At 41.2% G+C, this 14,539-nt stretch overlaps 4 protein-coding genes across 7 annotated transcripts; 1 reads left to right on the top strand and 3 right to left on the bottom strand.

Moving 5' to 3' along the window:
- Positions 1-61: 61 nt before the first annotated feature.
- On the bottom strand, positions 62-2,281 carry LOC115621062 (E3 ubiquitin-protein ligase TM129). The gene is made up of 2 exons (XM_030514586.1): positions 953-2,281; positions 62-899 (listed from the first exon to the last, which is right to left on the bottom strand). The coding sequence occupies exons 1-2, from the start codon at positions 1,583-1,585 to the stop codon at positions 318-320; spliced, it is 1,215 nt and encodes a 404-aa protein (XP_030370446.1). The 5' UTR covers positions 1,586-2,281; the 3' UTR covers positions 62-317.
- A 57-nt stretch (positions 2,282-2,338) lies between these two features.
- On the bottom strand, positions 2,339-4,384 carry LOC115621802 (protein Tube). The gene is made up of 2 exons (XM_030515583.1): positions 3,744-4,384; positions 2,339-3,687 (listed from the first exon to the last, which is right to left on the bottom strand). Exons 1-2 carry the CDS (start codon positions 4,207-4,209, stop codon positions 2,750-2,752), a joined length of 1,404 nt encoding a protein of 467 aa, XP_030371443.1. The 5' UTR covers positions 4,210-4,384; the 3' UTR covers positions 2,339-2,749.
- Positions 4,385-4,921: 537 nt separating this feature from the next.
- On the bottom strand, positions 4,922-11,006 carry LOC115621801 (contactin). 2 transcript variants are annotated; one of them, XM_030515580.1, is made up of 9 exons: positions 10,854-11,006; positions 9,426-10,440; positions 8,480-9,360; positions 7,600-8,404; positions 7,374-7,540; positions 6,380-7,252; positions 6,149-6,317; positions 5,779-5,912; positions 4,922-5,715 (listed from the first exon to the last, which is right to left on the bottom strand). In XM_030515580.1, exons 2-9 carry the CDS (start codon positions 10,342-10,344, stop codon positions 5,422-5,424), a joined length of 4,242 nt encoding a protein of 1,413 aa, XP_030371440.1. In that variant the 5' UTR covers positions 10,345-10,440; positions 10,854-11,006; the 3' UTR covers positions 4,922-5,421. The 2 variants fall into 2 exon arrangements, with proteins under 2 accessions (XP_030371440.1, XP_030371441.1); XM_030515581.1 differs by having other exon boundaries at positions 10,956-10,981.
- Positions 11,007-11,097: 91 nt separating this feature from the next.
- LOC115621803 (protein YIF1B-A) lies at positions 11,098-13,091 on the top strand. Of its 3 annotated transcripts, none has more exons than XM_030515585.1 (4): positions 11,098-11,361; positions 11,689-12,251; positions 12,308-12,694; positions 12,768-13,091. In XM_030515585.1, the coding sequence occupies exons 1-4, from the start codon at positions 11,328-11,330 to the stop codon at positions 12,996-12,998; spliced, it is 1,215 nt and encodes a 404-aa protein (XP_030371445.1). In that variant the 5' UTR covers positions 11,098-11,327; the 3' UTR covers positions 12,999-13,091. The 3 variants fall into 3 exon arrangements, with proteins under 3 accessions (XP_030371445.1, XP_030371444.1, XP_030371446.1); XM_030515584.1 differs by having other exon boundaries at positions 11,099-11,376; XM_030515586.1 differs by having other exon boundaries at positions 11,106-11,349.
- The last annotated feature ends 1,448 nt before the right edge of the window (positions 13,092-14,539 follow it).

The following is a 14,539-nucleotide window of genomic DNA, read 5'->3' as shown; positions in this document are numbered from 1 at the left end:
ATATTTATAACCATGTACTTATGCTATACATTTATTATATGTAAAGTAAATGTATGTTATTATCTCTTATATGTTAAAAAGTTATTTATAAGTATTAAAACGTGATAATTGCACTAAATTGTTTTCATATTTTTAATATGTCTAACCATACATATACAATTATGTATGTCTTAAGGTTAATAAAAGTTTATGCTTAAATAATTGCAAAAAGCAGCAAAGGGTTCGATTTAATGAGTAGTCACCTTCTTGTTTACCACAGCATTGGGCATAAGTCTGGGAGTTGTGCGTTGTTAACAGTGATTTTGTCCTTTGCCGAATCACGTGCTATCATCGTTTGCAGTCGACGGTGCATTGCCACTGGTGTCCTGAGCTCTTAGATAACTAACATCAAGCACACAGAATTTGGCACGGCACATGGGACACGTGCACTTTTGCTCCAGCCATACTTCGCGATCGACGTCGCTTTGTCTTGCTGCAAACCATCGAGCTAGGCATTCCACACACCACATAGGACGGCAGTAGCAGTTTGAGCAGCAGGCATCAGTCGCCAGTGGCACACCAGAACGATCTACATCGGCACACTGTTTGTTAATCTTTATGTTCGGCTCAGCTAGCATGCAGGCAAAACACTTGTCCGTAATGGGCTCCGAGCTAAAGATAGGGTTGAGCGCTACTTGTGCTTTGAACACGTCCACAAAACGATCAATAACGCTTCGATGAAACTGAATATTCGACGGTATGGTAATAGGACGACGCACCCGATCTTCTAAGTTGCGAAACTCTAACGCATTAATACGTATGTGGAAATCGGACACACCTTGTCGATTAGGCTGCACAATAATGCTTATCATCTGAAGTGTATCGTTCTGATCGTGCTGCGATATATTATAGGTTTCAGCCTGCAAGCAAATTTAATGTACTTAATGTTCGCAATGAAGTAACAACAACTGACCTTGGCCACGCTAAGCGCGGTGTTTGACTGATGAGCAAAGTGGACATTATATAGCGTTGTCTTAATTATCCAGTTCTGCGTCGCGATGATTGTACTAATAGAGTTCAGCTTCTTTTTGTAGATGTCCGGGCGTCGAAACTCGTTGCCAATATCGCTAGCTACCGCATCGTAGCTACCCGGCGTATTGGCATACTTGCTCAATGTCTGGCTGATTGGATGTCGTCGCCATCTTTGTTGGTGCCAATTAAATATGATGGCGGGTACTGCCAGAACAGCCAAAAGACTAAAACGTTGTGCAGTCTTCCACGTGAGTGTTTTAAATGCCACGGCTTCCTGTGGCATTGGGAAATCCGGGTCGAGTTCGGAGTCTTCTAATGGTGCTTGCGTGGCAAATACAGAGAATTTTATACGGTGTATAAAAAAATACGTCGCAGGCAGGCAGCAATGAACGAAAAAATTGAGAGATGTGCGTCGCTGATGATACCCGACGAAATCCAAAAATTCTTCACCAAGAAATCGCGAGAACAGCTGCTCTATGGTTAGGCCTAGCCGCTGGAATTCTTCAGGCGGATATATGATACACATGCACAATAAAAAGTAAAACAAGTTAAAAAGTAGTTCAGACTCGTCCATTGTGCGAAAAATTTTGGATAAAAACAAACAAAAAATACAAGTGCCGATTTAATAACTTGGCATTGTCGCCTTTCCACCAGAGTTGCCTACACGGTTATAAAAAACATAGAATATCTTAACATCGCCGATAATTTTATTGTGAGTATTCGATATTATTCTGTATTTTTATGGACACAATACACCGGGGCGATCGATGTTAAGTGATTTTTAGCTTTAATAAACACAAATACCAGTTCGTTTTCCTGTGTGTTGCAATATGTTTTTAAATACTATATACAATGTGACGGATGTGGACTTAAAAAAAAAGGGGTACACTGGCCAAACGATAAAAAATCTAACGGTTTTTACAGCGTTAGCGGACAAAGTGCGCGCGTCTCATTTGTTTTGTTTAACTGTCCAGTCCAATATGAGACATTCTTAATGAAAGCCGATGAAGCTTTCGGCTTTAATATTAAAAAACGCAATATATATAGATCAATTGCTGGAACCGTCCTGTATTTGCATTTTTGATTTTTGGACTACAATTTCAGCTTTCAATCTTTGGTCGGTGTATTTATTCAAGCGCTCGAAGGCCTCCATTGAACTGGAAAGTTCCACTTCATCTTGCTTCATTTCCTGGTGCATCCGCATCTTCCACATTTTAGTTAGCACCAAAAAAGGCACAAGTAATGTGAAGTATGGTAGTATTTCAAAAATTTTGTCTAGCATTTTTATACGGTAAATTGTTAATGACATTTATATCAATAAGCCTGCTACTCTTTCAATTAAATTTATTTCGTTTCATACAAATAAGATTGTTATTTTTGTATTACAAATTAACTATGGCTTGATTTTAAAAGCTAAATCAAAAGCATAATCTCTTGCGAGGAAACAAAATACATTTTCCCAAAAGTCACATATTTCGTTCACACAATCGTCCGGGTAACTTATACGAAAATCATATTTTCTATATCAATAGCTTGCCTTTACTCTTAAATTATACATTGGACCTTTCAAGTCCTGGCTACACTGCTGTTGCAGGTTTCAACAAACAACGGCTGCGTGTGTGAGTTTGAATCTTCCATCTTGTACATACATACATATGTAATCTTAAACGTAAATTTTGTAACGGAATGTCTGCTTGTGGATATCAACGAATTGTTGGACGGCCATCGTCACATATATTCAATGTTGTAATTCGCTTAGATTTGGAATATTGTTTGTATAATCGTCATTAGATGTTGAGCTGGAGTCATGGGTGAGTTCGAAGCTATTTTCGCCGCTGGTTCCGGTCACCGTCGTAAGGCTGGAATCATTGTTAGAGTTTTGTTGTTCAGAATTGCTCAGATTCGGCAGCGAGACATCCGCATCCTCTTCGTCATCGTCATCATCTTCGTCGTTGCTGATGCTGCTGTTGCTACTGTTGTCGGCAGCATTATCAGCACCATTGTGTTGGATTGCTGAATTTAAATTTAATGCGCTTATTTCGGGTAGATTGTGGTAGCTTGTTGTTTGCGTTGTTGCTGTTACTGCTGTAGTGGTCGTCGAAATCATGCCGGAAGTCGTGCCGGAGCTATTAAATAAAAGCGTTATCTGTGGCACATTGGGTGTGGTCTCGCCATTTCTTTCAGTTCTCCCTGCGCTAAGCTTTGATGATGCGCGTGCCAGTTCGGCTTCTCCTGCTGCTGAATCTGCATGAAGTATAGAAAGAACTGGAATATTATACGAATCTTGCAGTTCTTGTTCACGTGATTGCTCCGGCCGGTCCTGCAAGTTTTCGGGGCTACTCGCATTGAGAATTGATAGGTTTGGAACATTGGCTGCGGATGGTGTTATTGAATCGATGCTAGATGTTAATGGCAAAGCATTACTGGCAGTTGTTCTGGACATGCGCGACAAGCGTGATGCCCGCGGTGGTGCCACTGGTGGTAAGCCTCCATTCTCTCCATTTTGTGAGGGGTGCGGCACGTTCTTAGAACTCGCGACCATGCGCTTGTCATAGTCCAAATTCATGCCTATAGTACCAGCAACTGCGGCGCCATCGTGATCAATATCCATGTCCTCGCTCAGATCCAGGGATAGGTGCGCTGCAGGACCATCAGCGGGTCGCTCCGGTTTGGGTTCTGTGGGACAATAAAATAGATAATTAGCGTGTTCCGACAAAGATCGTATTGTTTACCATTTAGAAAATCTTGTGCCACAAAATTGGCGGCACTGAAGAGGTCTGCCTGCACAAGCAGCTGAAGCAGCACACCCACGGTTGGCCGCTCGTTTTGCTGCCCTGATGTTTTCCATTCATCGATCATTATTTGCGATATACTCTTGTGCGGTTCCGCCTTCGCATAGTCATCAATTTGGCTTATGTGTTGAGCGGTGTACTTAAGTCCACTGTTGCGAACAACAAAATCATAGTTTAAAGCACCAGGGGCGCTGCTTGCCTTCGCGTCCAGCCCCTTTGGTATTCTGGCCATCAGCTTGCGCCAAGAGTCATTAATATTAAGAAAACTTGACAATTTGTAAATGTCGTTGTCTTCTACTCGTCGCAGTTCCGTTGTGCGCGTATATTTTGCATGCATACTACCGTCTCCATCCCCGCTCCCTTCATCAACGCTACCACTGGCAGCATACCCGTTCGCTTTTGCCATACTTGTTTCGTTTGTTTTTCGTTGTGCGTGGGCGTGTGCCTTTGCTCTTCGGGTGGGTTGTTTACTCGACTGTTGCAACGCCGCGATGTTAGAGCATTGTGGATATTCTTTTCTGTTTCTTCGAATTTTTCTTTTGAGTAACTCTGAGTTTCACAGGTTTTTCCTATGCGCTAGCTGTTGGGATATTACCTTCGTTGTTAACTTTATGCGGCGCTCAGCTGTTCAGAGCTTTCGATAGTTTCAGCAATCGATAACAGCGGCAGTGCATTCGCAAGCCACTAAATTAAATTAACAGGTTTCTTTAGCCCTTTCATTATGCTGCCTGATTGTAGATTACATTATTGTTTTATTAAAAAGTTTGTGCCATTGCTTAGCGTTGTAATTGCATTAAACAATTCCAAACTGAAAAAGGTCTTTTACCCAAATATTAATGTATATTTTAAATTATATTTTTATTGTTAAAAGCAATGTTATCATGTCAATCAATGTATTATCGACATGTAGTGGCGAAGTCTCCAACATTATGTTGTACCAACTTTACATAAACAGTGAAAAAATGTGAAAACAAACTAATTAAAATATCCTTTGTTATAAGATTGAACAAAGATCCTACACAATGATCTTATTACAATAAGAGTTGTTTGAAAGAAATATTTATTCTACGTACTGTTTCTTTCAAAACCAAAAATTATAAAAAACGAACTGTTTGAAATTTATCTTTTGGAGTGTGTAAAAACATTTTATTCATAAAGTTGTAAAAGTTTTGTAAAGTGGACGATTACACAATTACATTCACATATATGTATATTGTTGAATGTACTATTAAAAACAAAAAACAAACTCAGAAGGTCAAAAGGGGGGAACTTTAAAACTTAGAAGAATACACCCTCTCGTTCGTTGCAAAAACCGAATATGTTCGAAAAATATCTGTGTTTCTAAATATCTATATATATAAAGATATTTGTGTTTTTAATCTTGTATGTGCTACTTAACTCTTATATAAGGTCACTTTCTTAAATACATATGTATGTAGTTATGCATAATTTTATGTTCAATTCGCTTCGGTTACGCTCGAGGTCAAAAGTTTATAGACGGAATGTTGACTGCAATAAAACTAAACGAGACTCTCCAAGTTCTGTAAAGCTGTGCGCTTTGTATGGACGGTTTGTTTCTAACTTAACTTAATGCCTGCCTTCTTCGATTTGTGCTTCATCAGTTGTATTGATAGAAGAAGGTGGTAATAAAAAGGAGAATGGACATGATAAGCGCCGTATTGATGTTGTGTCCATGACGCGAATTCGCCGAGTTTCGCGTTGTCTTGCCCATCTGGAAGCGTAAGGTTGGGCTGGACATGCGGCCATCACCTCCATTACTGTAGGCGAGCACACGCATATTGTAGCTCTTGCCGGGCGTAAGATTATTGATGTAGGCCTCTAGTTTTTGTCCAATTGGCACAATTGTGTTGTTGGCAGTGATCATATTTTGATCGGCCTCCCAAACGCGCACCTGCAGGCGAAGCAACAAAAATTATGAAAACCTGTATAATTTTCGAATATGTATCTTTTTTACCTTATAACCCTCAATGGGCTCCTCATCCTGTGATGGTGACACATAACGCCAAACGACTCGCACTGTAGAGGGATTTATGCCATAAACATGGACCGATGAGGGCGGTTTCTGTGGCGCCTTCCGATATGTGCGCTCTAAAAGAAGTTTATATAAATATAATTTGAAAGTTGCAAATGAATTTATCTATTAATGGGTTGATGCTACAAATATTTTTCTCTTTTCCTACTGCAAATTTTTCTTGATCTATTCAAAGGATATTTAAATACTTTTATTTGCTTGATTCTAAATTTGAATATTTCAAGAGTATGCATTAATAAATATAAAACTCATTAAATAGTCCATCAATAATACAAAATTATAGAATTATTACCTTCGAAACGTTCGCTTTCCGGGCCCTCGCCAGCTGCGTTATATGCCATTACTTTGACAAAGTAGTATGTATCCGGCTGCAGACCAACAATCAATGCCCAATTGCGGGTCGTGCGCGATAGATAGTATACGGAATCCTCCTCTTGATGTGTTGTTTTCCAGTATTTTAACTGCAAGCCATATATACAAATTTAAGTGGAACTTAAAGTATGGATCTGGATACTAAACTTACCCTATGACCAATAAGTTTACCGCGTATATTCTCGCGCGACATATTAATTGGTTGCCAAGTGACATTGAAACAGGTTGAATTGTAGGCTACGGCAATGGGTTTCTGTGGTGCCACCTGTGGCATATCCTCGGCAGAATGTATTACCACCGTTTTGCTCTCGGGACCTTTGCCCACACTGTTGATGGCCTGCACTTTTACTTCGTATTCGGTGTAATAGTTGTTCAGAGGTATGTTCACCACAGCCACACCAACATTTTCCTGCTTCTTTATCAAATCAGATGCCCATTCGAGAGCGCCCTTCAGCTTCCAAAATACCTTGTAATGTATTCCATGACTGTGTTGCTCTTCTGGCAACAGTGGGTCCCAAGTAATGGTCAAATCGCCGATCTTGCCGCCACCGCCACCCACATTGCGTGGTGCTATATAGGGCTTATCCTCATATGTGCTGTAAATAGGCGATGGGGCCGAGGGCGTGCCAATGCCAAGATCATTAACAGCCGCTACGCTGAACTCATACGATGACCAGGGCGTTAGATCCTTGACTTCGGCTTGTTGTCTTGATGTATAACGATCAACATCACGTGCCTGCACGTGCGTCGAAACGTTCACCCAGGTGCGATTCCAATTGGTGCGTCCGAGAATGTTGTAGTAACGAATGGGCCGACCATTGTTGGCGCCATCAACCCATTCGATAATGGCCTTAGTCTTGCCAATCTCTATTACTTGCAGGCCACCTGGCGCACCTGGGGCACCTTCGATGACAACATTGGTCTTGGTGGTGATCTCGTTGACCGCCGATTGAACAACGCATTCGTATTCGCCAGCATCGCGCATTGTTATATTGCGTACCGTCAGACTGTTCCACTCAACGATCTGCAAAATTACAAAATTTATGACAGTTATTTTTACAGTCTGGAGAAAAGCGACTAAAATGACTCCAATAAATTGGGCGTACATCTAATCATCCCGTCTTAAAAGTAACACCAACACTTACAAAGCGCCCGGTGCCATCGTGATCGTTCTTCAGTGTTCCACCATTATGCTTCCACACGTAAGCAATGTCCAAGAGCTCATCATAAGCAGCCTCGCAATGTAGATATATGATATCGTGCTCCTTCGCGACAATCCGCTGAGGTGGTGTTTGAATAAAACGTATCTCTTCTGTAAAGTTAAAATATTATTTATTTGAGATATGAAATTGAAGGCAGTTTGATACTTACGCAAGACAATTACGCGGGCATGAGACTCATCCGTGCCCGCTTGATTGGAAGCCACGCAGGTATAGAGACCCTCATCATCGCGTGAGGTGGGCGAGATAATGAGAGTGCCGCTGGGCAGTATGCGACGATGTCCGCCGGCGCCCAGTAGCTGACCATCTTTTTTCCACTGGAATTTAGGGCGCGGCGCTGCTTCAGGATCACAAACAATGGTCGTATTGCCATTGTAAACAGCATATATCTCAGCCTCTAGTGGATGTTTCTTGAACGATGGCTTCATCGAGAGCACTCTCAATTGGGCGGATGAGAAGGATGTCTTGAGCTGATTTTGCGCACCGCACTGATACATTCCTTCGTCCCGGTCTTTCTCCAAAAATTTAATAGTTAGCACGTTGTCCTGAATGATATAGCGATCTCGATTGATGGTCAATGGATCCAATCGTTCGGCATTTTTATACCACGTGTAATTGGCATCGGGAATGGCAAAGGCCTCGCACATGAATGTCACATCGCTGTTGTAATCCTTAATCATATCCTTCAGTGGTATGGTAAACTCCGGACGCATTTGAATATTGATGAATATTGACTTTTCCAGAGTTTTTCGTGGATTGGTTATGATGCAGCTGTATTCCCCATTATCATTGGTTGTGGCATTCTGAATGATTAAGACGCGTCCATAGTTGGTGGTGTATGCATTGCGCTGCAGAGGCAAGCCTTTACGTGTCCAGTTATATGAGGGTATTGGATAACCAAACGCTACACACTCCAGCCGAATTTCGTCGCCAGCCACGGGCGCATCGGGAAAGATCTGAAAAATAATTTCACAATAAGAGAATAAAAGAATATTTCAATGCCAATTGTTACAGAATTCCTTTGAAATTACCTTAGGAAAAGTGTTGGCGAATATCAGCGCTTGATAATTACTATTGGGCGTAACTCGCAGTGGAAAGAAGGGACCATTTCGACCCGTATCAGAAACTAATGTTTGGACAGTGCACGAATAATTGGCACGATCTACAGTCTCTATAAAGGAGAAGTATAGAGCGCCATCATGCGAAACAAATACACGCTGATCTTCATCGACGAAATTTGGGAAAAAGTCTCGAGCCCAATAGTATTTGACAGCTGGATAATGCTGCGGTGGATCACAGAATATCGACTTTCCCCAATTCATTTCGCTTGTCTCAGACGAACGCTTTAGATTGAACTCCATGATGAACCCAAAATTCAAATTTGCACTCTCCGAGCGCACACGTCCAAACTTATTTTCGGCCACACAATGATAGGAACCTTGATCCAAGGACTGTTTTGGCTCGTATATGATGAGATTGCCACCAGATATTGTGTAACGATCATTTACAAGTGGATCAATTTTTTGATACTCCAGCGTATCATTGACATAGACTTCGCGGTACCATTGATAGGTGGGTGTGGGATAGCCACCGGCTAGACAGCTCAGCGTTATATCGTTAATGAGGCGATTCTTGTTCACATCGAAAACAGTATTATTGGGTTGCTTTACAAAGTAGGGGCCGCGAGGAATTCTCTCTAAGTCGCGAATGTCCAGTCCATAGTGGTAGGGACGCTTGTCGTCCAGTTTTAAATTAACATTCTCCGGATTGTGCAGCACTTTGGACTCGCAGATGAAAAGGTTAAGCTCGATATCATAGGCTGGCATGAACATCCAGCGATCGCGTTTCTTCGAATAGGCATATACAACACGATCACGGTAGAAGCCATTGTCGCCAAATGGCCGATTTGGACCTGTTGGGGAACGTGGTTAAGTGTTAACTTTGCCAGACAAATCAAAGATGTATTGATATGCTTACCAATAAAACCGCGTAAATTGTTCTGATTTCGTTGGTTAATTGTACCCGGCAGTGTGTTGTAGTATTGATTTGGATTATTGCGATTATCCATTTCGTTCCGTACCAGGAAACGATTATCGTGCAAGTCCTCGTTCTCTAGCGGTTGCTGCTCGTCAAACGAGAAAGCATCCTCGATTTGCAGGAACTGCGTATTGTCATCATTTATCCAAGTCTGTGGACCCGTTTGACGTGCTGATACATAGAAACGATTCTGTCGCTGATTCTGCAAAATCAGATGCTTCAATATGAACGAGTGCTTCTCTATGTTGTCCACATTTATCAGATCCGCATTGTAGGCCTTGCAAATCTTTTTAGCCTCGGCCCAATTCCGCTTTGGTGACCGGATAAAACGATAACAAGTCTGACGGAATGCCACCCAATGTTCTGGACAATAATTATCCTCATCTGTGAACTGATCCCGATAGCCAATGCCAATGCCCGTATTTGGTGAAGTAATGCTGTTACGATTGAAGGGGTCATATTGTGGACCAATGCCACCAAGGCCAGCGCCCAAATTGTTGCTACCTGGGCCACTTAGACTGTTGCCACCCAAGGGCCGATTGTAGTTGTTAGAGCCAAGATAACCACCAGTGCCGCCACCACCATATGTGGGATTACTTTGCGGATTTCCATAGTCCAGGAGTGGATTGTCATATTGCGTGGTATCTGGATTCTGTTGATTGCCCGTATAAAGAGGATTGTAGCGTGGGGAATAGTCTTTATTGTAAGTGGGCTGATATGCAGTAGGTTGCTGTTGTGGTAATAGCGGCTGGCCTTGCTGCTGCTGTTGTTCTTGTTGCTGGTCGTTAGGCAGTTGTGCCGTTGTCAGGAGCAACAATTGCAATAACAAAATGCCTCCCAGCCGAACTCTTTGTGACATACTGACTTGGTTTAGTTTCAGTTTGGTGTGAGAACTGCTGCAGGCGGTGTTTTTAGTTCGACTAAAGGCACATTTTCATTCAAAAGTTCTTCCAGTCTATAAATAAAGACAAAAATATGCAAGTTCATAAACATAATTAATAAATTCTGTTTGCTTTAAACAACTGCCGATCGGCTTAATGGCATAAACAAAAATTAATTATAGCTCATAAACAAATGATGCACTGATCGGTGAGCAGCTAGTCAGCCAAAGGCTGTATTAGTAATCCATGTGCGTGTGTGTGTGTCTATGTGCGTGATTAGGTGTGGTCTTAAGCTTTACTTCTAAGCGATTCGGTAAGAAATCAGAAACAAATACTTCCAATTGGGAAATATCTTATATCGTTATTAATGTTTGGAGGTCCTTTAAGTCACAAAGCTATCAATAATGCTTAAACAGCGTCATACCAATACGGCAGTGACCCGCCCAACTAGACGCAAAGCTGCGCTTAGTCAAACACCCAACCACACCTTAAATTCAGACAGACTTCTTCAAAAGTACTGCAAACACATCGGCCCACCAACGAATTGCACAAAAATAACCGTTAGATTTACTTCAAAACTTTTGCTAACCAATTGGAATTGGATTAAATAGGAAGCACTTTGAAATTATAGTCGTTTAAATAAAAACAAATTAAACCACGAAGTCGGGCCTAAACACTCAGACGGCAGCACGTAGGTATGAGCAAGCCACGATAAGCAGGTGCGTGCGACTATGCAACCGATAGTCGTATCGTTATAAGGGCTGCCATACACATTAACGTTATTGGAAAAGGTGGCAGCGTATTGCAGTCTATCGAAACATACCAGGCTCTTTCGTGCCATCCCTATACATTGGCGAGTGGTGATGTGTTATAAACCATAGTTTTGGGCAATATTTAAGAAAGAGAGCGAACATTTCATCGGGCAAACAACTCACGCTGCAAAAATCTCGACAAAGGCAATATGAACTACAATCCAAATGCGGGTATGCGGAATCGTAAGTGGGAAAATTGTAAGGAACAAGCACAACGCAAGTATACCACGAAGGCAGCAGCGGCCTCCGCTCCAATTGACACCGAAACGGAGGGCGCCTGTAGCTAGGCAATCAGTTTTTGTTGTACCCAGTTGTATTGTTTTATTTCTACTACCCCGTCCTGTCCCATACTAACTATTATTCTATATTATCCCAGCGCTTATGCTTTGCCAGTAGCCCGTAACGTGTGTAGCTTGCAGTTACTTGTTTCTAGCACCTTTTTCCAACACAGACAACTGTTAGACTTGACAACATTTTACTATGAAAATTTGTTCTTCTCTACGAAAATAGCGCAAGGTCCCGGCCGTAAAGTGAAACGCGTCAGTGATGTGAATGCCATGGGACCGTCAGCGCCGATGCCCGGCGGCTCCGCTTTTATGCCGCCGACAACTGGACCGACAATGTTGAATCCAAACATGTATGGGGGACCGGCAGCGCCACAAACTAATAGCTATGGCTATAATGGAGGGCAAATGCCGACACAGCCGCAACCGGCGCAGCCACAGCAAAATTTCGGTTATGTCCCACAATCACAAGCAGCGAGCACACAACCTACATTCGGCGCACCGCCACAGCAACCGCCGACCTATAGCGCTGCCCCTGCAGGTGTTCCAATCGGCCCAGGGGGCGTCGCACCAGGCACACAATATCCACAATTTGCAATGTTTCAACAGCCAATTGTGCAGGATATGGCTATGCAATATGGTCAACGATTGGCCGACCAGGGCAAGCAACTGGTCGAGAATCAATTCGAGAAATGGGTGCCTGTGGCGAAGTTGAAGTACTATTTTGCCGTTGATAATGCTTACGTGGGTCGTAAGCTGCGATTGCTCTTCTTTCCCTTCATTCATAAGGTAAGTTTAAGGACTAACGTCTCATTCCTCATTCTAATGTCGCCCACTCTCTGTAGGACTGGTCTCTCAAATACGATCAGGAACATCCGGTGCAGCCACGGTATGACATCAATGCTCCGGACCTATATTTGCCGACCATGGGCTATATAACATATGTCATCGTTGCGGGTCTGCTGCTGGGCATGCAGAAGCGCTTTTCACCCGAACAATTGGGCATACAGGCATCCAGTGCATTGGCGTATAGCATATTTGAGCTATTTGTCTACTCAATAGCGCTCTATGTGATGAATGTTAAAACGAATCTTAAAACTTTGGACTTACTAGCGTTCACGGGCTATAAATATGTCAACATTGTTGTCGCGCTTATGATAAGCACGATGTTCCATAAGTCCGGTTATTACTTAGCCTGGGCTTATACGAGTTTTGCATTTGGCTTCTTTTTGGTGAGTATAACTAATTGAATTAGTGATTGATTTACTTAAAAGACACATGTATATTTTAATCTGCTGGTTGCAGCTGCGGACGCTACGCACAAAATTGTTGCAAGACAGCTCACCGGCTGCTCCGAGTGGCGCTATCAACTATGATCCGTATGGGAATCCACAGCAATACGATTATAGTGGCGGCCGCAAACGCAAGCTCTACTTCCTGTTCATGATCGTTGGAGGGCAGGCATTGTTTTCGTTTCTGTTATCGAAGCATTTGTATCTGCCCAGTGGGGGCACGTTGACGGCGAAAATGGTTTAAATCCACATCATATGCCACTCACCAGGGGCGTAACTTAATATTTAGACTAATTATGAAAACTCTATGAAATAACCGGGCAATGCTATTACTATCGAAAACGTCTTTCACTTTTCCATCTGCCAATTATGAAATCATTTCCAAAATGTAAAATCTTTTTTTCTAGCTTATGCTTAGCCGTTACTTTAGATTTTCCTTGTGTAAGTGCTGCGTGTGTGACAAAAAAAAAAAAAAAACTTTAACATAAACATCTGAGATTTGCATGAAAGAAACATATTTTTGTTAAACAAACCATTTTATAAATAAACCTAATATTGTGAAATTAGTGTTTTTGTTTCGACTAACAACCAATTTTAAAATGATGCGCTTAAAATATTTTGAACGCAGATTGAAAGTTTTCGGGATTGTAGGGAATGTGGACAGATATATACACTGTACCCAATTGGTACATTAAGTAACTGATCATACCCTTTGGGAAAGATTACAAAGTTCAATTCCCGATGTTCATAGATAATCTATGATTGGTTCATTTCTTCCTTTATTTCTTAATACTTAACCGTCAGTTAAATCAGATTGCCAGCTCCAAAAGAGGAACTCCAATATCGTAAAATGATAGAATGAAAAGAAAATGCAGAATATGTATTTTTGTATATCTTTTAAATAGTTTTTATTGAAATGTTTAGTCTCTTTTTACTGTAACGTTTTGTTGTTTGCTTCTCTCTTCAATTGTATTTATTATTTTTCTCTCATCGTGTACTTATTTGCTACATTTTGTTTGTTTCTTGACTCTTCGTAATTTGTCACTAGTTTCGGCTGTTGTTTGCTTGTTGCTTTTGTTGAATTCATTTATAAAATATACGCTGTTATTGTTTGTATTTATTCTAAATTGATCGGTTTTATGCAAAACACATTTTGGGTAAAAACTAATACATATATAAAAACAACTTTCTTTAACAAGCTGCCAGCGCTGCCTGCAACAAATGGAACAACATCTCGCTATATTTTTTTTATATTAAATTGGAAATAAGCAATACCCACGTATCATGTATAAGGCAAATTATCATTTAGGACATACATAAATAAAATACATACATACTACATAGTTGGAGTAACGCGACGCCCACATGTTAGACCTATGGGGTTTATTACTTGCTAAGATTTATTCATAGATTCATTTATTTTAGACAATAGACAGGCCTAAAATGTTGCGCTACAAGGTTTAACTATAGTCGCCGTCTTCTTAGTATGCATATTAGTTTAGTTAGTTATAGGTAGTTTGTTAGTTACAGGGCCTCAACTGCAATTGCAACTCCACAATGTAAAAATGTTTCGCTAAGATCGTTTTTTTTTTTCTTTCTGATGGTATAAGGAGTCTTCTTTAGAATGCGAATGTTACTTGTGTAGATTTTTATTTTGGGGTTGTTGTTATGATTGTTGTTGTTAGCTTTATGTATATAGGTAAGCTAGGGCTTAGTTATAGTTATGTATGTATAAACATGCTTTGCTTTGTTTTCAACAAATTTTCACGTAATTATTAAAATAAT

Source organism: Scaptodrosophila lebanonensis, unplaced genomic scaffold (genome assembly GCF_003285725.1).
Source record: "Scaptodrosophila lebanonensis strain 11010-0011.00,11010-0021.00 unplaced genomic scaffold, SlebRS2 tig00000024-arrow-pilon, whole genome shotgun sequence".
Classification (NCBI taxonomy): domain Eukaryota; kingdom Metazoa; phylum Arthropoda; class Insecta; order Diptera; family Drosophilidae; genus Scaptodrosophila; species Scaptodrosophila lebanonensis.
This window is presented reverse-complemented; position numbering and strand designations above follow the sequence as displayed.